The 27,371-nt window shown below is 41.5% G+C and overlaps 2 protein-coding genes across 2 annotated transcripts in view; one reads left to right on the forward strand and one right to left on the reverse strand.

Annotated features, from left to right (window-relative positions):
• Positions 1 to 4,412: 4,412 nt before the first annotated feature.
• On the reverse strand, positions 4,413 to 10,805 carry gdap1 (ganglioside induced differentiation associated protein 1). The gene is made up of 6 exons (XM_031750097.2): positions 10,056 to 10,805; positions 9,298 to 9,490; positions 8,594 to 8,767; positions 8,176 to 8,270; positions 5,808 to 5,922; positions 4,413 to 5,677 (listed from the first exon to the last, which is right to left on the reverse strand). The coding sequence occupies exons 1-6, from the start codon at positions 10,347 to 10,349 to the stop codon at positions 5,325 to 5,327; spliced, it is 1,224 nt and encodes a 407-aa protein (XP_031605957.2). The 5' UTR covers positions 10,350 to 10,805; the 3' UTR covers positions 4,413 to 5,324.
• A 401-nt stretch (positions 10,806 to 11,206) lies between these two features.
• jph1a (junctophilin 1a) overlaps positions 11,207 to 27,371 on the forward strand; it is a 33,317-nt gene continuing 17,152 nt past the window's right edge. The window contains exons 1-3 of the mRNA XM_031750095.2: positions 11,207 to 11,502; positions 11,623 to 12,122; positions 14,296 to 15,064. Of these exons, the coding sequence (XP_031605955.1) occupies positions 11,744 to 12,122; positions 14,296 to 15,064 (1,148 nt within the window). The 5' untranslated portion in view covers positions 11,207 to 11,502; positions 11,623 to 11,743. The remainder of the gene's footprint in view (positions 11,503 to 11,622; positions 12,123 to 14,295; positions 15,065 to 27,371) is intronic.

Here is a 27,371-nt window from a genome sequence, read left to right on the forward strand (position 1 = left end):
GCTGTAAAACCAAATTGAGAACCTCAGAGTTGAGGGATGTGTGTAAACCTTGCATCTTCTTTCAGAGTTGAGGACTCAGTCTGGCTGTAGCATGCATCCAAACCACAGGCTGCCAGGTAATGCCAGGTTATACCTTTTACTTACAGAAGATGAACACACACGTGTGGGAGTTTTGGGTTATTTAAGGGCACCTTTGAGGGAACTGAAGGGATAAATAATACACTATGCGCCACCTGTCACAGAACCCATAAGCACTCAATAGTTCTTTTTCAGCAATTCAAGCTCATTACTTTACTGTGTTTAAACAATTCTGATATCTAAGGACAATTTAATGTCTTTCCTTTGTTTTGGCATATGACAGGTGTTATATAGCCTTTTAAATCCCTTCCAGTAAGGTCACACCCTATCGCCGGGGGGGGGATCATGGGAGTGGAAGTGTTCTCAGTGTGAAAGATGGACTCCTCATGGACTCCTTGTGTCGCTCCTCATAGAGTTTTTTCACAGGCACAGACTGCAGGTGTAGCGACCTCTGTAGCAGTATACTGTGTCCAGTTGACTCATGGATGTTTTACCACTTCAAACAAACTAACTAACTGAAAATGCTGCTGAGAAATAACTTCCCACATCTCCTTAGATCTCCACTGAAAGCAGTCGTTTTTCCTGGAAATGGCAACCTCATGATACACAGAAAATTCATTTGCACAATAAAAACCTGATGGTGTGTTTGACCTGGCCACATCTGGCCAATTGAACAGAGATTTATAATGCAGCAGGTCGGCTCCAAAAGGCGTCGGGTAGCATCTCCCCTGCGCAGCAGTGTTTATGTAGGCCAAGTTTAAATATTTGAGGAGCACATGTGGGGATGAATAGTGGCACAGGGTTTCATCATAAAGCTGTGAAGGGCGAGCCAGCGGGGGGTCATTTTAACAGTAGTGTCAACATCACAAGGTCCCACCTCTGTCGACTCAGCAAACAGTATATCGTAGATGCTCTAAAAGAGGTGGTGCCGGCTGCTTTCTGGAAATGGTTGGTGGTTTTTTAGAACGTTATTGATAGCGCCAGCAAACCCTGGACATCTCTCCCCATTGGTTCTAAACTGTGTGTCCAAAGTAACCATCAGAGAATGAAATAGAAGACAGGAGGACTGAAGTGTGATGCAACAATAGTGATAGAATTGCAGTTGCACAAAGAGCAAAACAGCTGCTGTTCTATTGACTGAGGTAGTCTTTCTTGGCCTTGTCTACAATATTATTATGTAATCTCACTGTATATACAAGGAACAAATGGAGGTCATCATCTTCTCCAACATCTTCGACACTTGTCTGGACTAATCAGAGAGCAAGACACGTTTTGTTGCTCTGGTTTTGCAGATGTGACGGAGGGTTTGATGATTAGATGATTCCACTTTTCTGATTACTTCACTAGTTTCTGGAAAACAGTTACGAAGAAGTTTATATCACCACTTTTTCTTTCCTGTCATGACATTTCCTTCTGCATCCCACATTTCCCCAAATCTAATGTTACCCCAGCTCACAGCCTCTCGCTGTAAAAAGTCTATCGAAGTTTTCATGATCCCACTCTCTCAGTTGGCAGTGCAGGAGTCACAGGGAAGTCGGCTCAGCTGCGAGCTACTGCTGCGTGGGTTGCTGTTTACCCAGTCTGCCTGTCTGTGGACATCCAGCACAGCTCTCACTTCAACACCCCAACTGTCCACCTGCCTCCTGTTTCTGCACAGACACTTGCAATCCTGCAAGCAAATCCCTGCTCTAGCAAGAATAGTTATCACTCTTATCTCTCTCTCTTTTTTTTTTTTTACTGCTTTCGATTTTGACAACCCTAATTTCAGGTCATTCTGCAGCTTTCACAGCTTTCCGTGGTCTGTTTTCCAAGTCGTTTTAGCCCTGAGGTCAGTAATGTCCTTGACCCCTCCCTTGTCTTGCATCACCAAGCCTCTCGTTTCCATCCATCACTTTCAGTCACACTGTACCGCAAGCCTCCATTGCGCTCATTTCTGCTTGTCTTTACGTCTGCTGGGGGTTTCCATGCAACTTTCCGTTTCCAAAACAGACACCTGCTCTACTCCCTCCCAACACACAGACGTTCCCTACTGAGAAAAGCAACAGAAAAGAGAGCGAGAAGAACTATGTTGAGAGAAAAGTGATTTCATGGAAGAAAGGGGGATGAAGAACTAGTGGTAGCTGGTGATCCAGTTATTTTTGTTTATTTGAATGGCAGCAAAGAGGCTCCAAACAGCTCTGCTTTAGTGGTCTGATTTGATGCCAGTCACCATCTTTAAAGTATGCCAAAGAGGTTTAAAGAGGCACTAAACAGAGATTCAAATAATCTACGGGCCTACGTATTACAGCACAAAGGAACCACCAGCTCAAAGCAGCCTCCACTCCAGTGCCACATCATCAAGGACATCAGCCACAGCATGGTGTCTTATTTTTTCTATCCGTAATAGTCTTCTGCCAGGTAGAGGCATGAAACCTTACATGGATTCTGCTCAGCTCACAACCCCAGTCAGTCCCTGACCTTACACAGCCTCCAATCATTAGGTGGTACCATTAAAGGCATCAGTGCACTTGAAAAGGGGGTGTTTATTTGAAATGAAAGGGTTGTGTCTGACCACTTTTCAGCCTTCTGTTTGGTTAGTCGGGTATTCAGAGGTAGGGAAGTATGCAAAATCTGACCTTCTCTCTAAATAATGTTTCATTCTTCACGCAGTTTGCATTTTGGTGGGCACGTGGTGCAAAGTAATGGAAGCTGTTACCTTCAAGGCCCGACTGGCTTAAAGTGTGTATGTATGTCTGCATGTGAAGAATTTTATCCTTGAGTGTGATTCAGTTCACCTACAGTTAAAGCCTTTTAATACTCTTAGAAACCCCCCCGTGCTCAGACAAGACTTGCTCGCATTCAATAAGCAGGTAAATGCAATGCAGTTCAAGAAGGAAGCTATTTTATCTACAGTTTTGACAGAAAACAACCACATACTATTAAAAGCCAGGGAAGAGAACATTTACAATAAAATACTGGAAACAGGTCGTTTTAAATGCATCTGCTAATTTGTCAAATCCAGTGCCTATAAACACATGACCCTGTGTTTGGAGCAATCCAAATGTTTTGGTGCACATGTCTGGGTGAGGTGCTGAGGGTTGAGCGATACAGTTGTATACTCACTGCTCATAATATATCATAATGAGTCTGCAACAAAGAAAACAGTCACCATTGTTGAAAAGTACGGAGCTGGTTCTTGTGAACCACCTGCTGGATTTTAAACACAGGAATACCGAGATGTCAGGACCAATCGTTTGAACAACCTGTGATCACATCCAGCACTACAAAGAGGTTTATTTGGTCAGTGGGCTGAATCACATTTGGCTTCAAATATTGCCCTTGTATATAGAAGTCCTCAAAAAAAAAAATCAATGTATCTGAAGCACATTCCACTACATATGTAAAAAGTAGCAGTGTTATGTGTATTTTGGAACAAACAGAAGTTTACTGAGCATGCCCCACTTCCTCATGACTGTTCTGTATAGTATCATGAAGTTGGCTTCTTGGGTCTGCAAGGCTGCATTTGGACCCTTCCCATAAGCCTCACTGGCATGAGTAGGTTTTTGAGAAAACACTGCCCTCTAGTGGTAAATATGCACGCTTATAGGGTCAGAGTACTGCAGTTTTGTTGCAGAATCAGGGTTAATGATACCGTCTTCTATTTAATAAATAATATGTATAATCTGGCATGCTTTTGTTAGCATAGCAGTCTTTTTACTCTTTCTTTGTTAGCGTTTCCTGTAATCATGGGTCACAAATGAAAATTTTAATTTTAACATGGTACAACAATCTTTGAAATGTAGGTCACTCACTTTGCTAAATTATAGCAGAATTTATGCATTCAGAGCTCCCGACAGCACCCCTCTGCACTCTGGAGCAAAAATGATGATGTCATTATGGTTGCCATTCAAAAGAGCAGCATTTTCCAAACTTGCACACTAGTCCTCACTTAAGTCTTTTGACATCTTTGCTCACATGTGGCTTTAACACGTGTGAGGCATTTCTTTGACAGCTACACTACCCAGCTCCGTGCAACAAAGGCCAGACTTTGTTGAAAGGTCTAGCATGTGTCTGTTTTATGTGGGGGCTGAGCTCACGTGAGGAGGAGTTTAAATCAAAGGGGAGCATATGTTAAATGTCAGCGTTGGCCTGGAGGTTGTGACTGGGCAAACAGATTACTGTAGATGTTGACTTGCATCCAGGTTCTGGGAAATGTGAGTGGTTTCTAGATGTTTTCCCTTTGAATAAACCTGTAGGATATACGATAGCTTATTAAGCAATGGTGTGCAGTGAATTTTTAATAGCACTCCTAATTATATTTGAATGACAGGGAACACTGGAGGTCGTTTGGGAGCAGTTTAATTTTAGACAGATGTTAGACAGGATGGTCTGCATATTGACTGTAACGGTACTCATTCGACCATCGTTACACGGTGAATCTATCAAACACGGAAGCATAATTTATACAGAAAAACATATGCAGATGTGAAGGCTGGGGATACAGTGAAAATGAGCTTTCCTAAAAAGTAGACAGCCTCCTATGTAGATTTGAAAAAGTTGCCCACAGAGATTTTACTTTATTTTATTTTCCTAACATGCATATATTGGCATTGATTAAACAACAAATGCAAAGCACACGTTAAGCAAAACTGATCCTTAATTTAAAAAAAATACACACAATGATGTCTTTATTCAGCGCTTGTGCACATCTTAGTTCATTAATATATATCAAGCATGCCTTTTATGCAGGATTTATAAATATGTTGCTTTCAGATAGTAATTGCTTTCATCACTTTAGCTACAGTATGAAAGTCTACTCGTATTTCCTAATATTTGCGTCACTGCTGTGTTATGATTGGATGATCCAGATTCTTCCGAAGAGGGATGGCGCATTCATGTGCAGCCACATGTGCTGTAAAAACAATCTGCCCATTAAAATGGCCTTTTTGATGCAAGACCCAATCATATTTCCATTATTATCTGTTTCAGGCCACCTACTTTAGCATTCGTATATATTGGCATACTTTTCATACCGCCTACCAAATCGTTGCTGGTGAATATGCAGAGATGCATACTCATCAGATGTGGCACCTTTGATTAATGACAAAACATGCGTGATGCAGCAGCGTGTTTTGTGCAACCAGCATCCCAAAAAAACAATTTCGGGCAACATATGTTTATTAATTGCTCGTATGCTGGGTGTTATAGCATTAGACACTTTGAGTTTGTTTAAACCCCACTTTGGTCTCAAACCACTTCAGTTTCCCTCAGCTGAAGGCAGTCAGCCTCTTCTTCATGTAAAGAAAAGCGAGGTATGTGGCTCCTCCTAGAACACCTATCAACAGAGTGGTACCAACAATAGCCGGTGCATTCTTCCTGGCCACGCGAAAGGCCACGGGAAGGACAGCAGAGATCAGGATGTTGTTGACGTGGCCCAGTACTCTCCTGAAGGCCGGGCGCTCCACCACACGTTCGTAGTATGTTTCCACGTTGACGCGGTTACCGTTGCCCCAGTAGCGACGAGAGAGGCCGAGAAACTTCAGCCGGTGTAAGGTGACTGCCAGGGAGACGTCGGCCAAGCTGAAGAAGTCACCGCACAACCAAGGCTGGCTGCCTTCTTCTGCAAGTGGACGAGGAAGGAGAAGAAAATACAACAAGATAAGAAAAGCATCCTACATGTTATTTAAAAAGCTACAGCTCTCAAATTTTGACTGATTAATACAGTATCTGTGGCAAACAGTTGTGGCTACCTGGTGTTTCTTCCACTCTTCTCTGTAGCTCTGTCTCAACCTGATCCATCACGCTTTCCAGTTCATCAAGAAGCTTCTTCAGGTACTTCATGTTGTCATGGTCAAATAACTTGGACTACAGAAAATATAAACACATAGCGTATATTTACTTCAAGTGGATGTACAGAAAGTGATTAAAATGATCAGATAGGCCGCTACAACACAGAATGACTGTAATGTCTTCATTTTGGTACAACAATTCCAAAACAGCTGAGATGCTGTAAAAGGTAAATAAAAACAGAATGAATGAGAACTGTAACTATCGTTGACTAAATATTTTATTCATAATAGAATACATAAAACATAGTAAATATTTAAACTGAGACATTTTACTATTTCATGAAAAATATTAACTCATTTTGAATTTGACGCCAGCAACGGATCTCAAAAAAGTTGTGACAGGGGCAAGAAAAGACGAACTAATTAAGTTAACTGGGAGAAGGTCAATAACATGACTGGGTTTAAAAAGACTGACTGGGTCATTATTATCACCATTTACAGTGAATAACATCATCAAAATATTCAGAGAATCAGGAAAAAAGCTTTAAATCAATTTTTGATGCCTGTGATCTTCAGGCCCTCGGGCAGCACTGCATTAAGAACTGGGGTGATAATGTCATGGAAATCACTGCTCGGGCTCAGGAATACACACAGAAATCACTGTGTGTAAACACAGTTCACTGTGACATCCACAAATACATGTTAAAGCTCTATCATGAAAAGAAGAAGCCATATGTGAACATAATCCAGAAATACCGCCATCTTCTTTGAGGCAAAGTGGAAAACTGTTATTTGGTCAGATGAATCAAAATTTGAAATTCTTTTTGGCAAACACAGACACCGTGTCCTTCAGACTAAAGAGGCAAGAGACCACCTGCCTTGTTATCAGTGCTCAGTTCAAAAGTTTGCATCTATGATGGCATGGGGGTGCATAATGGCAGCTTCACATCTGGAAAAGCACCGCCATTGCTGAAAGACATATATATCCCATCCAGATAATAGCTTTTCAGGGATGGCCTTGCAAACTTCAGCAAGACAACATTAAACCAAATACTGTATCTATTACAAAAGCATGGCTTTGTAGTAGAAGACTCTGGGTGCTGAACTGGCCTGCCTGCAGTCCAGATCTTTCTGATTAGATATATTTGATGTATAGTGAAATGAAAAATATGATAAAGAAGATCCAGGATTGCTGAGAAGCTACAATCCTCTATAGGACAAAAATGGGACAGCGTTCCTCTCCTAAAGGTCCAGCAGCTGTGCATATCAATTCCCAGACATTTACATACTGTTATTAAAAAGAGTGGATGACTCACACTGTTTTCTGTTTACATGTTGCTGCGATCAAATTCAAAATTGGCCAGTATTCTTCTTTTTCATTTTAAACAATTGATATGTTGTTTTGTGTTCTGATGAAAATTTGGGTTTATGAAATTTGCAAAACATTTCATTCTGTTTTTACTTATATTTTACACAGTGTCACAGCATTTTTTGAAATGTTAATTTTTTTGGTCTATCTAGTTTTTTGGTTTATCTGTTTTGTTTTGTTTTTTTGTTCTAACTGAAACTTACGCTACTGCGTTAGTTAGCTACATCTGCCTAGTGATTAAAAGAAAGTGATTAGCAAGGAGGTTGGTTCCTCAAAAATGAAAGGCCTCTGCTGCAGATCATACTGCATGTGTGGGGAAAAAAGTTTTTACATTTACATTTCACATATTTACATTAGGAGTCTACTAACAGCAGTATTGCTAAAGCTAGCTAGCTAGCTACCACTTCTTTAGCTTATTAGTTAGCTTCTGTTTACTTTATGGTTTACTACATTTGATGTGCACTCTTTTGTTTGTCTGAATTCTTTAACTTATATTTCAGAATCCGAATATTTTATTAACCCCTAAGAAAATTATGTGGTTACAGTTGCTCCAAGACAATAAGAACCGTAACAGGCTAAACTAAATTAAATAACACGATATATTACCAAATTACAAAATATAAGAAATGGCTCTAATATATACAAATAGCTCAATTATAAATATCCCGATTTATTCCATATGTGTTCACTAAAGTTTTATTAAAAATTGCACAATGGAACAAAAATAAAGTTGTACACTTCTTGCTATGCAAGACCAGATGGCATAATGACACTCACTAAATTACGGAGGATTAGTAGGTGTCTGAAATCTCACTACTCAGTGTACTTCTGAGTGACTCTTACATAATTTGTAGTAAATTACTTAACAAAAACATGTTGTGGACAGTGTGTCTCTATAGCCAAGGCTCATTTGGACACTTGACAGAGACATTTGGCTCTCTGGTAATTAGAGTAACTTACTTTCAGGCGCTTTTGTTTCGCTATATAAGCGTCTTTAAGCTCTGGGTTCTGCTCTGCCAGTTTCATCAGCTCTGACTGTGTGTTTCCGATCTGTGCTGTCACCACAAAAAAAAAAAATAAGAAGAAAAATATTAGACATGATGAGGCACAAAATTAATCCCATTGTTGCAGAGTTTTACAGTCAAATAAGAAATGCCAGTATCAGCATGTGCGAATGAGAGGTTTTTATCTAAATCATAAAAAAGGTTACCTTGCACATCGATGTAAAGTTACAAAATATATATTTTTGGCTTTTATCTGATTTTAAGTACAATGATTCAGAAGGCAGAAATTGATTTAAGATAACTAAGGGTATAGTGTACAGTCTCTTTGATATTCAGTTGAAAATTGTACAGCTATGAAGCTCAGATCATCTTACTTCGTACACATGTGGCAGCATATGCTGGTATATGGGAGTCCACAGTGATTTCAGGGTGCAGTAGGCAGCCATGGGTGTAGGCATCCATGGGTAGTGAGTCCAGCAGCTCTCTGTAGTGCTGCACTCTTAGGTGGTAGGTACTGCCCTCTTCTGGGACCAGCCTCGGAGTGCCCTCTGGAGACAAACAAGTCATGGAAAAGGATCAAATTTTGGAATTTAATGTTTTTCTTTCTTATGGGTTTTTTTTTATGGGTTTATACTCTACTGACTTAGGTTAGGGAGAAGACATGATGACAGCAAAGCCTTTATGTTCAATTTCATCCCTGAGGATTTAAAAACATTTGGGTATCTCCTTAAATGACTTCATGCTTACCAGATGTCCTTTCCTTCTAAGGTGATTTGATGCAGACCCTTAGCTATTATGGATCAGTGCACACCAAGGGAAAATAAAAATTTAGAAAAAAAACAATGAAATTATTGAAAAATCAACAAATGTGTACTACAAGGAAATGCATAAGAAAACAGACAGAAAATACAATGAAATAAACCTTAAAAGGTTCTTCTAAGAACCTTTTAAGGTTCTAAGAAACTGAAGCTTCCAAGAAGCTGAAGCTTGATATAATATTTTAGTTTTGGTGTCATAAATGAGAGCTTTGGGCTGCAGCTCCTCTAGGGACTAGCAGCTACATCCATATCAGTCTCACCATCATTGAAGTTCTGCTCCAGGTAGTCCATGATCTGCGTTGGGTCACAGATGACATTGTCATTGTGAACTAAGACTGGAACCTCGCCACCCGGATTCAGGCGCATGAACCACGGCTCGTTGTGCTCGCTGAGAGGAAGGCTCACGTCGTACTCTTCACAGTGCAAACTTTTCTCTGCTATGGCGAGACGCACCTGGAAAACAACAACTTATTGTGACTGGGACTGTGGAGGAAGCTTGTTTTTATTTCCCTGTCAACAAAATCTTGCTCTCTTTTCTCCTCCCACAATTTTCAAATAAATCATTGGCTTCTCGTTTATCCAGTCAGCACCTGCCTTTAATTAAACATTACAGATGCATTTTTTACAGCAAAAATGTATGAATAGTTAGGTGGGTGGATTGAGAAGAAGCTGAACCTCCTTATGATTCTGTTAAGAAGTAATGGAAATGAGAAGTGAAAATAAGCATGTCTGAAAACCTGCTGTATTTCTGAGAAACACCATCCCCCCTGAAAGATGGAAAACTCATGTCTATACACTGAAATGTGCTGCTGAGCTGCTGTTACACCTGACAGAGCTGAAATGCAGTCAAGCCACCAACTGTTTTAATTATTTAAAAAACCAAAGAGGAACGGGTTTATACAAAGCCTAAACCACCTACAGCAGCAGGGCAGTTTTTGCAGTCCGACAGTGTCATAATTAACCCTGTAATGGGGAGCTGTCCACTGAACTGTGGTGCTGAAACGCTAATGACACTCACCTTCTGAGAGTTGAACGACTGCGTCCAGTGATACAGCGTCAGTTTGGATTCGCACTGTTTTGCGACTGTGCCGCACTCCTGATGAACATCTTGCTCTGAGTCCGGGTTTATAAGAGCTGCTTTCTCATCTTGAGATTCAGAGCTGTTTTCGGACGCCATTTTATCCGTTACTGTTGTAAGAGGGGGGCGTGGCGGCCGACAAAGTACTCCCCCCGCTGGCTCGGAGTGTAACGTGAAATTATTGTTATATTTATTTAAAAAAAAAAGATAAAAGTAATTATTTTTTAAATACATTCTCGCATTCACGTGTTGGTATTCATGTGTATGTGACGCACTTTAAACCTGCGCTTTTCCTTCTTTTTGTGTACCTGGGCTCTCTTGCACCCTTACCCCCCCTCCCTTCCTGCTAGTTCATGTTCTTGCTCCTTGTTGTTGAGACTAGCATAGTGGAAATATTTTACTAAGGGTTTCTTTTAATTAATAGAAAAAAACTACAACTATGGTACCAAATTTAAAATCCCAACTATAATAATTAACAAAGTCAGACAACAAATAACACCCTTTAAAGTGCACACTTCAATCCTTTACTACATCACAGGCCACCCTTCCTCATCTGAGGCACTGCAATGAATACGCTGGTACAGCAGAGGTCGCTGTAATCTAACACTGTGGCTGCTACTGGCGCACTCGAGTTTGAATATTATCAGCCTGATACAAAAACTGATGGGTTTTTTTTAAGTCAGTGCTATAATACAAAGCGATACTTGTTCTTACTCATTAAACACAGTTAAATTAAACTATTGTTTCTTTCATGTTCTACATAATACATTGACTCGTTTTTTATTAGAATAGATTTTTTTAATACTTATGTAAATCAGGGGTTGTTGCCTAAAATGTATGCCTAGCGTATGATTGATCTTTTTTAAATAATATAATAAGTATAATAATATTAATATTTAATTTAGAAAAGCAAAGTATATGGCTACTTAATTCAAGATGCCTATCGAATACAAGAGAAACGTGATGGGTGTGTTAAAGAATGAACGTCTAAAACAGCATCAGATCATCGCCTCACAAAATAGGCCATATAATAATATTATGTAATATGGGTGAGGATTGAATCATATGTGGCCGAGCTTATATTTTTGTAATGGGGGCATTATGGGAAGTGATACTTGAGGAATTTAGTCTGTGTAAAGCGAGGCGGGTCTTTCAAATGTAAAGTTTGGCAGTGGCGCGTTATTTTGGCGAAGTTGAGGCGTTCGGGCGCTTTGCGGAGAGGGGGAGAGGAGGAGAGTGGGAGGTCCCTGTGGCGTGACGTTGCGATTGGCCCAGCGCCTTTCTTCAACAGGGGCTCGGTACATCTCTCTCTCTCTCCCTCCTTTGATCAGTGGGTGAGAGGGGGGAGACGAGCAACACACAACGGAGAGTCCAGCGTGCGCCTCCGGTAAATGACGCCCACCATTCATACCTTTACACTTACCGTTACGCATGCCTTTTGTATTACATGTCAGTGTCTGGAAGCGCCAGTCCACCATCCTCACCTTCCTATTTTTTGCTCTTGTAGTCATCATCTTGTTGGCTCATCCTTTCATCACACCACCGGTCCTGGATCCTCCAGCCCAGGTCCTGGAGAATCCTGAGTCTGCAGCAGCGCACCATCTGCTTTATTTCCAGTCTATATCTGAATGACGGGCGGAAGGTTTGACTTCGACGATGGTGGCACATACTGCGGGGGGTGGGAGGATGGCAAAGCCCACGGACATGGGATCTGCACCGGACCCAAGGGCCAAGGCGAGTACGCCGGGTCCTGGTCGCACGGCTTTGAGATAGTTGGCGTGTACACCTGGCCCAGCGGGAATACCTACAAGGGTTACTGGTCCCAGGGGAAGCGTCATGGGCTGGGTGTGGAGAATAAAGGAAAGTGGATCTATCGAGGAGAGTGGAGTCATGGTTTTAAGGGTCGGTACGGCGTCCGGCAAAGCCACAACACACCTGCTAGATACGACGGGACCTGGAGCAACGGTCTACAGGATGGATATGGGATCGAAACCTATGGAGATGGCGGTAAGGCACCAGGTTTTAATAGATATGGCACATCGCTTGTTTAGCGTGCGTGTCGCTTTAACGGTGGTGAGTGGTAATGTGTTATGTAGCTCGTGTGTAGGATGCTCAGACTCAAACTGAGGAAGGCTAACCTTAACACACCAGCGCGTGAATCTCCATCTGATATGAGCTGAGTATAAGATGAGATTGCGCACTGCGCATCGTGGTCAGTCACATCGTCGTTTACCCAGCATAACCGACTCTTTACCCCGGTGGTAACGTTAACTTTTTGGATACCGTTTAAGATCACGGTTCCTATTTTATTCCAAGAGACATCTCTTTTGGCAACTACCGGTTGCTCCTCATATGACAGTGGGAGGAGGGTGACTGCTCCTCACTGGAAACATGCCTCCTGGAGAAGGATTTTGGAAAGCAAATCAGTCCATTTAAAGTCAATTAAAGACTCAAACTCAAATCACTTGCTTCCCCTCTCATTTTCTCCCTTTGAACCTTAACTATAGAAACACATCTCATGAAGAGTGCAGATGCTCCCGTTTTAAATGAAATGTAATGTGTATAAAGCATGAGAAGGTGCTAATTTTTGGTAGCATTTAAAGTTATTCTTCATGCGTGTAGACTAAAGAACTCGCACATCTGTAGTGGAAAGAGCTAAGTCCCACACAGGACTTGTACTTGCTGAAAGTGAGAGGTCAGTCAGAGCTTTGATCTCACTAATCATTGGTGTGTTCACAGATTGCGTTTATGTAAGGACCTGTGTCTGATGAGGGAGACAAGATCGCAGGAAGCCTAAAAAACAAGTGCTTGCCTGTTGTTCAGGCCTCTCTTGTTATAAAACAAGCAAGTCTTTGGGTGATTTGTGAGCATCATCCTCCCCTAATGGAGGCCTTATGGTGCAGAATAAATGCCTCACATATGATGTTACAGAGGGCTGGGCTTTGGGAATCAGCTGATCCTAGAGGATCTACAGAACATCTGGCTGTCTGACTCCGCAACATCCTGATAACTTGATCTGCAGGGTCACCAAATTGAACTGCAGCACAGAGCCAGCCTGTTAATCTCACCCTGTTTATCCATCTAAATTCCTCCCCTGACTAGTATATCATTTTCTGTTAGAAGCTGACCGTTATGGCTTATTTCATTGCATTGGTGAATGAGATTCAGGCACTGGATTAACAAGCCTTTCTTATTATTAGGCTCAGGATTGTAATATGACACTTTGAAGAAGCAACAGTAGGGTAGGCCGACAGCCTGCTCATTGGGCTCAGCAGCACCAAATGGGATTAATGAAGTATTCTCCTCATTATGTGACTCATAGCAATTCCCTGTCGTCACAGACAAACGGATGGTGGTGAATGTGCCTACTGTCAGTGGGGGAGTTAGAGGCTGCCTGAAAATAGGCCCCTGGCTAAGTGATTCACATTCATCCCAAGCGATCTTCAGTATCTGTACCTTAATCAAATCTCTGTGATTGAGTTAGCTATGCTCACAGTCCCATATCTGAGTGGAAGGAGAGAAAACATTTCATTAGCTGACATACTCTTGCACCAACAAAGCAAGGCTTCAAGGTCTTGTTACTGATATAGAAAGTTACTGGTCAACAACACGCAGGGTGTGCATGAGGAGCTCAGAACAAAGCAGAGGAGCTTTCTTCTGACCATAAGTAGCCTACAAAAATGTTTTTTTACCCTGCTTTGACTTTAAAGTTGTTGTAAAACGAAATGAGCTTTTCAGGCATGTATATAATCACAGATTATCATCGGTTTTATTGCAAGCAATAGAAAATGGACATAACCAGCTTGTTGTCACCCCACTGGTTTGTGGAGGTTATCATCTAATGCTAGTGTTAGTTAGCCAGCTTGGTTAGCAAATTAAATATAGGTAAACTGAAGCATGAACTGAAAACACATTGCACATGGGGCAAACTTTGAAGATGACAACACAATGCTCTAATCAAATTTAGGGATATTTATAGTAAATGCACACAATACTGTGCATGTCGTTGCTATACATATGCCCTATTGACCAGTCACAACTTACCAATCACAAGGTCAACTCAGCTTAAAGCATTAACTTATAGTTAATATTAGTTTACAAAGTCATGAAGAATTATAGGCTAGAAGTAGCGACTGAGACCAAGTGTTTACTCATTGATCTATGCCTTCCTCTTACTCAGGAACTTATCAAGGCCAATGGATGGGTGGTATGCGACATGGCTATGGTGTGCGTCAGAGTGTTCCTTATGGTATGGCCACTGTCATCCGTTCTCCACTCCGTACATCTATGGCCTCCCTGCGCTCTGAGCAGAGCAATGGTGCAGTGCTCCAGGACCTCTCCTCCCCGGCAGACACTCCAACGGGCAGCCGGGGTGGCTTCGTCCTCAACTTCCACTCGGACAGCGAAGTTGTCACCGGCAAGAAGAAGGGCCTGTTCCGCCGCGGCTCGCTCTTTGGCAGCCTGCGACAGTTGCGCAAGTCTGACTCTCGGACCTCAATCTCCAGCAAGCGCAGCTCTGCGAGAAGTGACGCCACCATGAGCCGCATCAGTTCAAGCGACGCCAACTCTACCATATCCATCGGTGACGGCGAGCTGCCAGATGAGGACCTACCTCAGGAGGACCATGTGGACGCCACCACAACTGAGACGTACATGGGCGAGTGGAAGAATGACAAGCGCAATGGATTTGGTGTATCAGAGAGATCCAACGGGATGAAATATGAAGGAGAATGGCTTAACAATAAGCGCCATGGTTACGGGTGCACGGTTTTCCCAGACGGCACCAAAGAAGAAGGGAAGTACAAAAATAACGTGCTGGTGCGTGGAATAAGAAAGCAGTTGATTCCTCTTAAGAACCCCAAAACCAAAGAGAAGGTAGATCGGGCTGTGGAGGGGGCACAGAGGGCTGCAGCCATCGCGAGGAGTAAAGTGGAAATAGCAGCATCCAGGTACTGTGTTAATGTGTGGGTGTGTGTTCATTCATGCTCCTGCATGTGCCTGTGGGTGTATACTGTGTAAATACAAAAAAAAAAAAAGCCCACACAAGATGAAAATCCTCAGGCATTTATTTTCACCACTGAGGAGTCACAGCAGTGTCCTGTTTGACACATATCTCCTGGTCTGATTGAAGGTTCAGTCTTGTATAAGTGAAGTCCCATGACAACAGCTCCGACCTTTATGCAACATCAACAGTCGAGGCTTTTGTGTTGCCAGTGTGATCATCCCTGGAAAAGGTTCTGTTTCTATTCTCTGCCCGTGTCTTTCATTCCTAGGGAGAGGGGTCAGGCATCTTGCACGCGTGTCTGTGTGTGTGTGTGTGTGTGTGTGTGTGTGTGTGTGTGTGTGTGTGTGTGTGTGTGTGTGTGTGTGTGTGTGTGTGTGTGTGTGTGTGTGTGTATTTGCGTTGTAGCTGAGTGTCTGTGAGTTCATGTGCGTGAGCTGTATAGCCATACCTGCTCCTATGCCAAGCTCATCTTGTGCACCCAGTACCAATACCTGCTCCCGCTGCCAAGCATTGCTCTGATGTGGCATCTGCTCTTTAACAGGTGGATGAGATGTGACCTTTTCATTTAAAGCCTCCCTCCTACTGGGACACAGTTCAGGGTATGCAGCATCGCTTTGACATCCTCTGGTTTCATTGCATCAGGGAATTATTAGACTGAAGACTGAGGGGATGTGTACAAGCTGTGAAAAGGTCTCTCTGCAATCAACCATGTTTTGATTTCTCCCTCCCCCACTCTTCCCCACCACCGAACCCCTTTTCAAGTCGTGTGCATGAATTTGCATCCCTGAAAACACATCAACAAGCATTTTAAAGACTCAAAAGCACACGTGTGTTTCTTAGTTCACAGCATAATGAACCATCATTTGACTTTTACCTTGATGTACCAATCAGTTCAGTTGTGAGTTTTTTTTCCTGCTGGGCACAGCTTCACAATTTTGCAGATTTTATGTTTTAGGTGATTAAATAAGTTTAAAATGCCTATGTTTTATAAATACGCTAACTACAAAGTAGCAGTAGAGAGTGTGGGGAATGTAATTTTTATTTGGTTATAAAGTAAAATATTAGATAACCTATTATTCCTGTTTATCCGTGAACATTTCCATGACTGCACTGGATTTCATGGGCTAGAACCCCTCCGCGGGGATTGCTTTCCAGTTTAAAACACCTGTTGGCATTGGCATAATAAGCATTTTTTAACTTACTAATCTATTAAAAATCATTTCACCTGAAGGTTGCTTGACTCCCACAGCTCGTGTTGAGGTTTGCTTGTGTTTGGCTTTTTGTTTCTATCTCCCCTCCCTCTTTTTTTGTCTTGCCTCCTACACCAACGAGACTCTTTTGCTTTTACCGGGTCGTTTCCACAGCTACTGCTGTGCTCCAGCGTCTACCAGATTGGTGTTCAAAGCTACTGACCAGAGAAAACAAAAGCACTGTACTCATCTCATTGTGGTTGCAGAATCAGATCTTCCTTCTTATTTCATTAATGTGAGCTTATTATGCTCATGAGCTTCACATTTTTATTCTTGGACTGAAATCTTTGTTAACTACCTTCAGTCATCTCTTAAATGATATAAGAATACCTTATTTCTTTGACCTAACTAACATTAATAAACATAATCCCAGATTCCTTAATCCTGCTCAGTCTGGATTCCCAGCCACCTCCTCTGACGACACACAAATTCCCACATTTCTTTGTCTACAACATCAGTGGTATCAGACTGGACTTCAGCCCTGGAAATGATCTTTCTCACCAAGCTAGTCATCCTGCTCAGTTATCAGAGTTTCTGAGCTAGCCTCTCATTTCCTTGCTTCCATTCATTGCCTTCTAGTGAAATCCACAGGTGTTCATTTTAATATTTTAGAAATCATGCAAAACCCTTGCAATTCCTTTCCACTGCTATAGCAGAATTGCCAAGACGTTATTCCAGCAGTCGGTCTAATCAATCATCTAATCAAGCGTTTTTTTTAACTGTTCAACACTCCTATTTTAAAACCAGAAGCAGCCACACATTTAACGTTGTAGAAGCAGCCTTCCTCAGCTCATCAGTGAGCTAAATCAGTGGTTCATTTTATGCGTCTAGTGAAAACTCATTTTTATAGCTGTGGCTATGGCTCACACCAGCGCTTGCATGAGCTGTGTAGTGGGATATCCATGCTTCACGTTAATGTGTGTATTTTGAGAAAAAGCTCCTTGTAGCACTTTGCAGCTGTGTTTATTAAATCATTAATTATTGTTTTTACCTTTTACTGAGCCTTGTCCGACAAAAGGTCTTTCTGATTGGCTATCCCTTACAAACCGAATGTTTGAACTCCAGTTGCATTTGGCTTTTGTGCTTAAGCGTCTGAGATGACCCCATCAGTGACATCCTCTCTCTATGAAGACCAACATGGCCTCCCATAAAAGTAGAGACTGACTAAACAACACAGGAACACGGCCACGGTTAAAGCCCGACAATTAATCTGGATAAAGATAAATGTTTTTAACATGTTGGGCTGCTCTACAACTAAACAGTATTAAACTGTCACCACTGCCTCGATGATTTACAAACATATTCATTATTTCAACATTTTGTGGACTAAATGAATTTTCATCAAAAGCTTGTTTTTAACCAGGAAAAAATTCAATCTTAAGGTTAAAGGTAGACTGAGCATTGCTACTCAAATGTGAACCCAGTCATTCAGAGCACCACAGTTGGTGCTCTGAATGACGTTTTTTTCTAATACAATAGCTCATCTCCTGCGAGCAGGAAGGGAAGATGCTTTATTGTGCTAATTTCAAGGATATAACATGCAGAATACATTAGCTGGATTGAACATACTTTATTTTGAAACTGTGGATAGTTGTTAATATGGGACTTCCATCTATGTAAGTGACAGCCAATAAGACAGGGCTTAACCTACAGTGAAAAGATAAAAAAAGGGATAATGTTTTGATAACACTGAGCCATCTGAGCTCCTGTCTGGTTGCGCGTTAGAGCAACAATTTACACAAGGAAGCACATGACTTAATTCATAGCAATAAAGCAACAAGAGCAAAAGCATTCAAGCTCATGCAAAGCGTTTACGGCAGTCAACGAGGTCCCCTGAAGTAAGCGATCAAATTACTGGATGCCATGTGCCGCTACTTCATGTGCAACTGGAAATCTCAAAGCAGGTTCCTCTGCGGTCTGGGTGGAATCGGGATTTTTTTTTTCTCTTTCTTTTTAAAAGTGCAGTTGTGTTATAAAGAGCCAGAATGACAGACTGTCACTGTTGTAAGCAGGTTATGTAAGTATCGTTATACAGTACAGTGCCGGGCAAAAGATGCACTCGTATCGATCCACTTCTAGTCACATGATTCTCTGTCTTTGAATGTGGAGTGTACCCAGCGGATCCACAGGGAATGGGGGAGAGATGGGCTCGTAGAGGAGACAGGGAGTGAAATGGGTGGAAATGAGAAAGCCGGGGATAGATGTTGATTGAATGAAATCGGAAGTGCAGCACATTCGCTGAGCAAGAGGTTTCTGAAGAGTCTGGAGTGGACAGAAATGAAGGGAGAGTATAATAAAAAGGGCATAGAGAGGACACACCGGCCTCTCCCTTGTGGATTACTGTACAGAAGAGCTATCCCATCAGCCTCTGGGGTGGAGCCGATGACCTCATGCTCGTGATCAGCCAGTCGATAGAGAGCTAGTGCAATGTGGTAGAGTGGAGTGGAGTTCTGTGTCTCTCATTCACAGTTGTCATTTGCCCTTATCTGTGTAAAGTGACCTTCTGTACACACACAGCTCTTTCGGTGTGTCCATGCATATATGTGTGTGTGTGTGTTTGTTTGAGTGGTGTGGTGTGGTTGTATCAGGCCTGTGAACTGAGATAAGTGACTCTATGTGCCACTGAAGAGTTTACCGAGTCATGATGCTTCTCCCATAAATTGTTTTTTTGTTACAGATCAGCAGTTTGGGTATCCTGGGAACTCAGCAGTTTGTCAGTATATCCACAGAGCAGTCCACCCTTATTACACATCCCTGGCTAAACTGTTACTCTGTAGGCTATCTAATAAAAGCAGAGATGTTAAATTGACCTTACGAAAAGCTGCTAAGCACAGAAATTCAATAATGCTTGCATATTAGTTTAATTTGGCTTACTGCCTCTGTAATGCTAAGAATGAGAAATACGGCCAAACACACAGTGCATTCATAGAGACCTACTGTGCGTGTTATGTTCAATTGCACTGTTTGCTCTGCAGGCTCCAGTAAAAGGTTAACCAACACCCTATATGCACAGATGATATTTTTACGATGCCTATTTTTTCCTTCACACCAGTGAGCAAAACATTCAGACTAACTGTTTTCCACATCACAGTTTCACTTCTGACAGGGTGTTTATAGTGTCTATAGTGCTGTCAAATGCATCTATAGTTCTTCATGAAATTTAATAGACATGAGTCTGAATTCGGATTGGATTTATTGGTGACCCATCTCTGAGATTTCTGGCAGCAGATCTTTGGATGTATATATTTTTTCTTTGCATGGATGCAGTCGATCACCAGAATCAATAATTTAATGGGTACTGGTGAATTCAATTCAATTCAATTTTACTTATATAGCGCAAAATCCCAACAACAGTTTCCTCAAGGTGCTTTATATTTTAAGGTAATGAGTCTACAGTAATACAAATAAAACAGAGAAAACCTCAACAATCGTATGACCCCTTATGAGCAAACGCTTTGGTGACATTGGGAAGGAAAAACTCCTTTTTAACAGGAAGAAACCTCCAGTAGAACCAGGGTCAGGGAGGAGCAGCCATCTGCTACTTCTGGTTTGGGGTGAGGGGAGGAAGATGGGACAGGGACATGCTGTGGAGAGTCTGATTAGTCAAGTGTTATCATATACAGTAAAAAAGATGGATGTAGCCATTATGACATCACTCATTGCCTCCTTGTATATTTCTCCTGCTGCAAGAAGCTTGGAGTTGCAGTGCATTGTGGGATGAGTAGTTCCTTCAGTAATTATGTCCTCACTCTTGCACCTTTGCCGTTTTCTTGGTCATGATCCACACAGTGGCTAACGGGATTTTTAGAAGAAGTCTCTTTACAGCCACAAGGTCAGTCCCCTGGTGGCCAATAAATAGAATGCATCTGTATGGTAGCTCATTGGCTTCAGTTTTCCTGGAAGCTGAGCCCAGCTTTGATACCATCTGTGATCATTATAACTGTAGTCAGTAATAGTAATAGGACTTGGTATAATATAAAAACTAGCTATAATTACTATCATTGATTCAACATATTTAAAATGCTTCAGGATCATTGTGTATGATACTCCGTGGATTATTTGACTGTACGTGTTAAACTTGCTTAATTTGTAAGGAAATGTGAGAGAGAGAGACAATTGATTTGTTAAAGATGCATTATGTAGGATGTCTTACTCCAGTAGTTTGTTTTGCAACAAACACCCACCAATTGGTCCGGATTCTAAGGAGCGGTTGGCCATACATCGAATATACTCGATGTATGGTGAGTTTTTCCACGTATGATGGTTAAAATAGCTTTATCGTAACCACCAAGTATAAATTGCCATGGCAGTATTAAGCTGTCTGCACGTTATTCACTTTGAGTTTTTTTCCTCCCTCATGCTGCAAATGCATCGTTAACCCCTCCCTCGCTCCCATCGGGAAAATATTCTACCTGGCGCCCTGAGCTGAGCATGCATGTTTATACTACCAGATAGGGAAAAATATGGTGGAAGTGGGAGTTTTAGATGAGCGAAGGAATAAGACTCGTTTGGATGTCAAACAAAATGCGCCAATTTGCAAAACATGTCAAATCTAAATCTATTGCCGCACAAGGTAGCAATAGCACAAATGTATTCCACCAGCTGAAAAGGCATCCATTGCAAAATGGGAAAAAATATAGAATTGTCGATTATACCAATAGAGTATACCAGTAGAATTTTAGGCCTCCAAAACCAAAATAACATTTGGTTTTGGAGGTTATTTAAACATATCGTGATATAAATCGTGTATCGTTATATAGCCAGAAAAAAACCCCTGATATTAGGTTGTCCTCATATCGCCCAGCCCTAATTCTAAGTGATGCTACTTTTATTTTTTTGCCCTTTAGATTTCTATAATTTCTGCAGTACGTGAACAGAGTAATCTGTACAACCTTAAGAATCCTGGATGTAACACTTTCTCAGTATTTTCTTCTACTTGGAGCCTATCCCAGCTGTCATAGCATGAAACACAGGATACACCCTGGACAGATCACCAGTCTGTTACAGGTTGGCGATCAACTCATAACCCATTCACACCTACAGCTAATTTAGAATCACCAATTAGGTTCCTATCAGGAGGAAGCCAGAGTACCCAGACAGAAGTCAGGGAAAAAAAATTCAGAATGGAATCAAACTCTCGACCTTCGCACTGTGAGGTACTGGTGTTAACCACAGCACCACCATGCCACCCAATAGTCCGCCCATTGTCAATAACTCTGCAGGCACTTTACGTCTTTTCAACAGTTAAACAGTTGTAGATATATTGTTTTAGCTGCTTTTCTTTTTGAGTTGATCAGTTTAGTTCATCTTTTTTAGGCCTTACATATTCTACCTTTAAGCAAAGGAGTTGAAACTAAAGCATGCTATCTAGAATGACAGACTAAAATCAGTGTACTACATATTTTTGATCAAATACATAGCAGATACAGTAGATAGCATGTGCACAGGTATCCATGTAACATCTCACCCTCTGTCCATGTATCTCCCTCTCTCTCAAACACACACGCACACACACACACTTCTGTCTATATGCATTCATACTCGGAGCCTAACTATCTCCCCACAGGAATGCCTCACATACATACTCCAGCTCACATAAACTGCTGGACAAACACATACAGTCAGAGTACATGCAGCGTGTGCTTCTCTGCTAGTGTGTCAGCAGCGAGTACTGCCTAAATAAGGCAAGGCATCAGTTGGCTTATCAGCACCAGCCAGGAATATATACCCGTCCCAACACTGATATAGCAGCCCGCCATCTCACTCACACTATCATTTCTTCCAAATGTGTGTGTGCGTGTGTGAGAATGCTGTATGTGTGTCCATACCGTATAAATGGGAGTGAAAAGATTTAAAGTAACACGTGTCTGTTTGGGCATAGAGAGATCAGATAAGACGGCCATCATTTGGCTAGAGAACAAAGAAAGCGCAATGTGTGCGGTGCGTTTGTGCCCCGGCCTGTTTGTTTGTCACCTGCTGTGGGATGACCTCAGCCACTCACCACCTGCCCTTTTTGTAGTGAGTTATAGATCATCCGGTGTTTCAACAAGTGAACAAAATAATCCCAACAGTCAGTACATCATGTAAGATTTCATCTTGGCTGTCCCTCGATGCTGCTTCAAATAGTCGCAGTGGTGAAGTTAGGTTGCTTCTTTTTTTTCCCCTGTGTCTGCATTCGCATACACCAGCTTCACACGCCTCTTAAAAAGCAAGTCAAATTTGGCTCTTTACGAAGTGACGGCGTGTACAGTAGCAAAAAGGCACGCGGGTATACAGCAGCAACTGTAAGCATGTGAGGGGCTGCCAGCGATCCGAATCACGGGTCAGAGTAAAGCGAGCAGGATCATACATTATATTTATCCCACATTAAACCGCTCCCTCTCTTTTATTTATGGCAGTGCGATGGTGTGACGTAACACTGCGTTTTTGTTTGGTTTTTTTTGCTGACAGAATCAATGCTCATGCACTCACACACGTAAAATAACCTGCCACGTGTGCCTCAGGTTATCTGCATCGTTATCATTAATGACCGGAGTCATTTCCCAGCTAGGGCTATTAAAGATCTATAAATAATGTCGCTGAGGCAACGGCACATATATCACGACTTAGTTGAGCAAGTTTCACATGACCCACGGACCAAATCAAATTATACTGTGTAATGCAATATTAGGCTGTACTTCAACACATTACCAATATATTAAGTCATAGTAAGCGCTTCTGAAAGATGCCGGTGGATGAAAAGCATGCGAGCAGTTGAAGCAGGGGCTGAGTTTTTGTTGGCCGGACAACGTGGTTGAAATCATTATCACAGTATTAGTAAGGATATTAATATAGTGGACAATAGAGCGCTCCAGCAATTTCATTTATCAAAGTCAGTTTACTCACTTATTAAAGCTGTAAAAAAACAGCTGTTTGATGTCTTACGTGGCTCAGAGGAGAGCTGAAAAACAATCCTGTAGATGACATCGGGGTTATGTTGAAGTGGAGTTTGAAAGTTGTGGGTATAAGAAAGAAAAGGAAAAAAGTCAAGAGTGAGAGTTGAAAGCTTCTTTTCTCTCTCTCTCTCTCTACTTCCTTCTTAATATTTTTCCTCCCTGGTGGGAAACAGTAGGAAGGCGAGAAAGAAAGATTTTTGGCATGAAATCAGTCCACAGCCTCCAAGAACAGGAGTTCGTACCGTTTCCTGGCACCGTGAAGATACATCTTAACAAGAGTAGGAGGAATATGTGTAAATTAGGACTGGGATAGACTAAATTTGCTGACTTACTGTAAGAAAGCTTTGTTCCACACAGAGCAGAGGCTTGTGTTTTTGCAGGATTGGGGTGCTGGGCTGTGTCCACAGCAGTGGCGATAGGATTGGGTTTCACCTACATGCCAGAAGTGTGTGACTGTGTCTTGTAATCTCTTGGAGAATGGCACATATTTCTGCAGCTTCTGGAGGAAGACTAAGATGAGTCAGCCAGCCAGGCAAAGAGGCAGGCAGTAGAAGGGAGTCATGTGGAGGCCGTGGCTGTTAGAGGTTAACTCATGTAGCTGTTCACCTGCGGTCATTAAATATTTAAAAGTACTCCCTGTACAGCTTATTTTTCCCATTCCTCTATTTCCTGTTCAGCTGCTCCTTAATTTAGTTTGTGATGAATGTCCTAGAATACTACATTTGCTTGGTTATTAACCAGCAGATAGATGAACTGCTTCTTCATTGTGGTGCATCATCTTGTCTAATTAATAGTGTATGTAATAGAAGTTAATGAGGGTTGGAATTAGTGGAGTAGGTCAGGTTTTGTATTACACACACACAGAGAAGCAGTTTTTCTGAAAAGTGAGCAACTAAGACTTCGGAGAATGGGCCACTGTCTGTGTGTTAATTTAAATAAGCTTTCCTGGGAAATATGTAAATGGGATCGTATGTAAAATCAGCATCAGTCAGCTGTGGTTTATAATTCTTTGCTAGATTTCAGGAAGGCATCCTGGAGAACTGCTGATTGAGTGTAAGTTAATGTTCGTGCCACTGAGTTTAATGCACTGATTTACGGGTTAACATCACCAGCAGGGAGTAAACTTAACAGCACCTCAAAATAGTATCCACAGCATGTGGACTGTGACAGTCTCTCCAGTGCATTAATAGACTTTTACTCCGAAAGTTCAATGCTTTTGCCATATTTAGCCTTGCAGTATGTACAATACAGACAGTTCTCACTGTCTGTATTGGATTTTACAGTCAGTGATATAAATCCCTGCACATACAATATTTCTTTTAGTTTTTACATTAGAACGCAAAACCAACAACAAAATGCAACGTTGAAAACCAGCACAAAGATACTTAAAGTGATCCTACTTTAGAAATGTGTGCAGGCTACAATGCTACAGGTCTGACTGCTCATCCCTGCCTTTGTTACAAATTGGAGTTCAGGCTCTGGCTGCTGGGCTGGTGTCGGCATGCTTTTAGCTTTGTCATCACTCGGGGTTCTTCGCTCGGTTTGTGTTAGCACGCTGTCTGTGCAGATGCTTTTCAACAACCGAAGTTGTGTTAGCAACATAATGCAGTTGTTTCTGCCTTGGATGCACTTTACCATCATGTTCTGGTTTCTTTTTGTTTGGTTGGGGTTTTTTGTGTGCAATAAAAATAAAAGTAATGTCTATATCCCGGCTCCTGAAAAGTTGTAGTAGTTTTCCTCCTCTGCACATGAACTGAAATCAGCTGATTGTACTTTAAGAGCTCTGGAAGAAAAAGGGATGCTTGATGATTTTTTTTTCACTCTATCTGCAGGTACCTGAAGAACGATTGTAACACAAGCAATGACATACTTTGATTACTAATTTTAGTATAACACATCACATTACTGTGTTGCTGAAAAATGTAATGTGATTACAAAACACGCTACTTTGGATCGCCTTAAACCGAACCCTGAGTACGAGTGCAGCCACTGATTTTCTTAACAGCTTATCCTTCAAGGTCGTGTGGATGTTGGAGCCTATCCCAGCTGTGATAGAGTGAGAGGCAGGGGTACAAAAGGAACGGCTGTCATCCTATTATGGGTCCATTCTGGTCATTTTCTTCAACATTTGTATGGATTTTAAAATGTCATTGAAATACATTAATCCAAAGTAAGATCTTCAAATGGCTTCAGGAATTCAGTTGGCAGTCTAGTTTCATCTTTAAGGAGCTGGAACTAGAAAACAAAAGAATCAAACATTATTTATCAAAACTGCAAGTAATTCACATTAAGTTAATATCCTTAAAATTCAATACCCAATTACGTGGGTTTGGCTGATATTTTTACATGCCAGACAGACGCATTTCACATTTATTTATATTTACACTAATGTCATATAAAATAACAAGAATAAATGCTTTTAATGATAAAGAATGGCAGCAACAAACATTTAACAATAATTGCAAATGTCTGTTTATCTGTGGCACCAAGAACACTACATCTGTCATTTAAGTTTGTCCGAAGCAAATCTCAAAATCTCTAAAAGCATCTTTTTGTTTTTGTACCTACAGCTAACACAGCCGTGGGTCTTTAACCTCTGGATACTGCCCCACTAAATCTGTTCAGCCACTCTGATTGGCTAGCTAGGCTGCTTTCACTCCAGCTGTTCAAGGATTGGATTATAGAATTATCACTTCTATTGCTGAATAAGAGTGTTGCTTTTCCACACAGCATCTCTTCCTGAAGCATGCATCCACTGTTGTATCACATGTAGAGATGATGCTGTGTGTGTGGCCATACCCATGATGCATTTCCTTTAGTAGAAGGGAGTCTGTAAGGACATTTCATCTGTTTCATCGCACTCTGGGAGATGTCAACAAGTTAAAAAGAAGTAGATATTGGGTATTTCATTTACTTGCAAATGTATGATGCATGTGTATTCCCTATATTAAATGACAAGATGATTTAAATTCAGTTAACTTCAATTCAGTTCAGTTTTTATATATACCTCCAAATCACAACAGTTGCCTTGAGGTGCTTTATATTGTAAAGTAGAAACTGCAATACAAAGAAAACAGAGAACACCCCAACAATCATGTGACCTCTATGAGCAAGCTCTTTGGCGACAGTGGGAAGGAAAAACTCCCTTTTGACAGGAAGACACTTTCAGCAGAAGCAGTCTCGGGGTGGGGTAGCCATCTGCCAAGACCAGATTTTCACAGAACAGGGTTGCAAGGGTGGGGTTATCGGGGCATGTTTGTAAGACTGCTCCTTATGAGATGAATCATATCAAATCAACCCAAACTATGGCTCCAAATCCCATATCAAGAAGTCAAAGATCTTTAATTTTACTGCGCAGCTGCAAGGAGAATAGTACATTTTGCCCTTGAAGGTAGCAGATTTAAATACTTCCTGTAGGATGACATGCTGTGTGAATTATGTGAATTAGTAGAAGCGGAGAATGAATCACATTTTTTCTGTACCGTCAATATGATGATTTCAGGTCTACATTTAATGAAATGTCACTGATAATGACAGAAGTGGTTGTTTAATCATTGAGATGTTTACAACTTAGCCGCCTACTTTTTCTAATCTGGGAAAAGACGGCAGGTAGCATTATCTGTTTACTACCTGGAAGTTATGGTGCTGTTCTGACTATCGGTCTGGTTAATTGCTACGAGTGTCCTGTGAGCTTCTTTTCATACACTGGGCATACTATTTCATGCGTGGGACGTTGATAAAATCGAATCAGTCAGCCACATCTGTTTTAATGCACTCAATTAGAAGATTTAACTGATGCAGAGATTGACACTTGTAACATTAGCTGTTGTAGTTGCTGATAATGAGACAAGATTGCTGCAATAGGAGTCTTCCGGCTAGTTCATGAAACAGCCAGAACATGCAGATTGCGTGAACCTTACATCACAATTTATTTAGCAGTGGGCAGATGTAACCTAATGCTAATGCTCTGCTTGGCTTTGCACTGAAAAGGAAATTGATGGGTGTGTGTGTGTGTGTGTGTGTGTGTGTGTGTGTGTGCAGACAGTGGGGTGAATAGTGGCAGGAG

The sequence above is a fragment of the Oreochromis aureus genome, linkage group 9 (genome assembly GCF_013358895.1).
Source record: "Oreochromis aureus strain Israel breed Guangdong linkage group 9, ZZ_aureus, whole genome shotgun sequence".
NCBI lineage: Eukaryota > Metazoa > Chordata > Actinopteri > Cichliformes > Cichlidae > Oreochromis > Oreochromis aureus.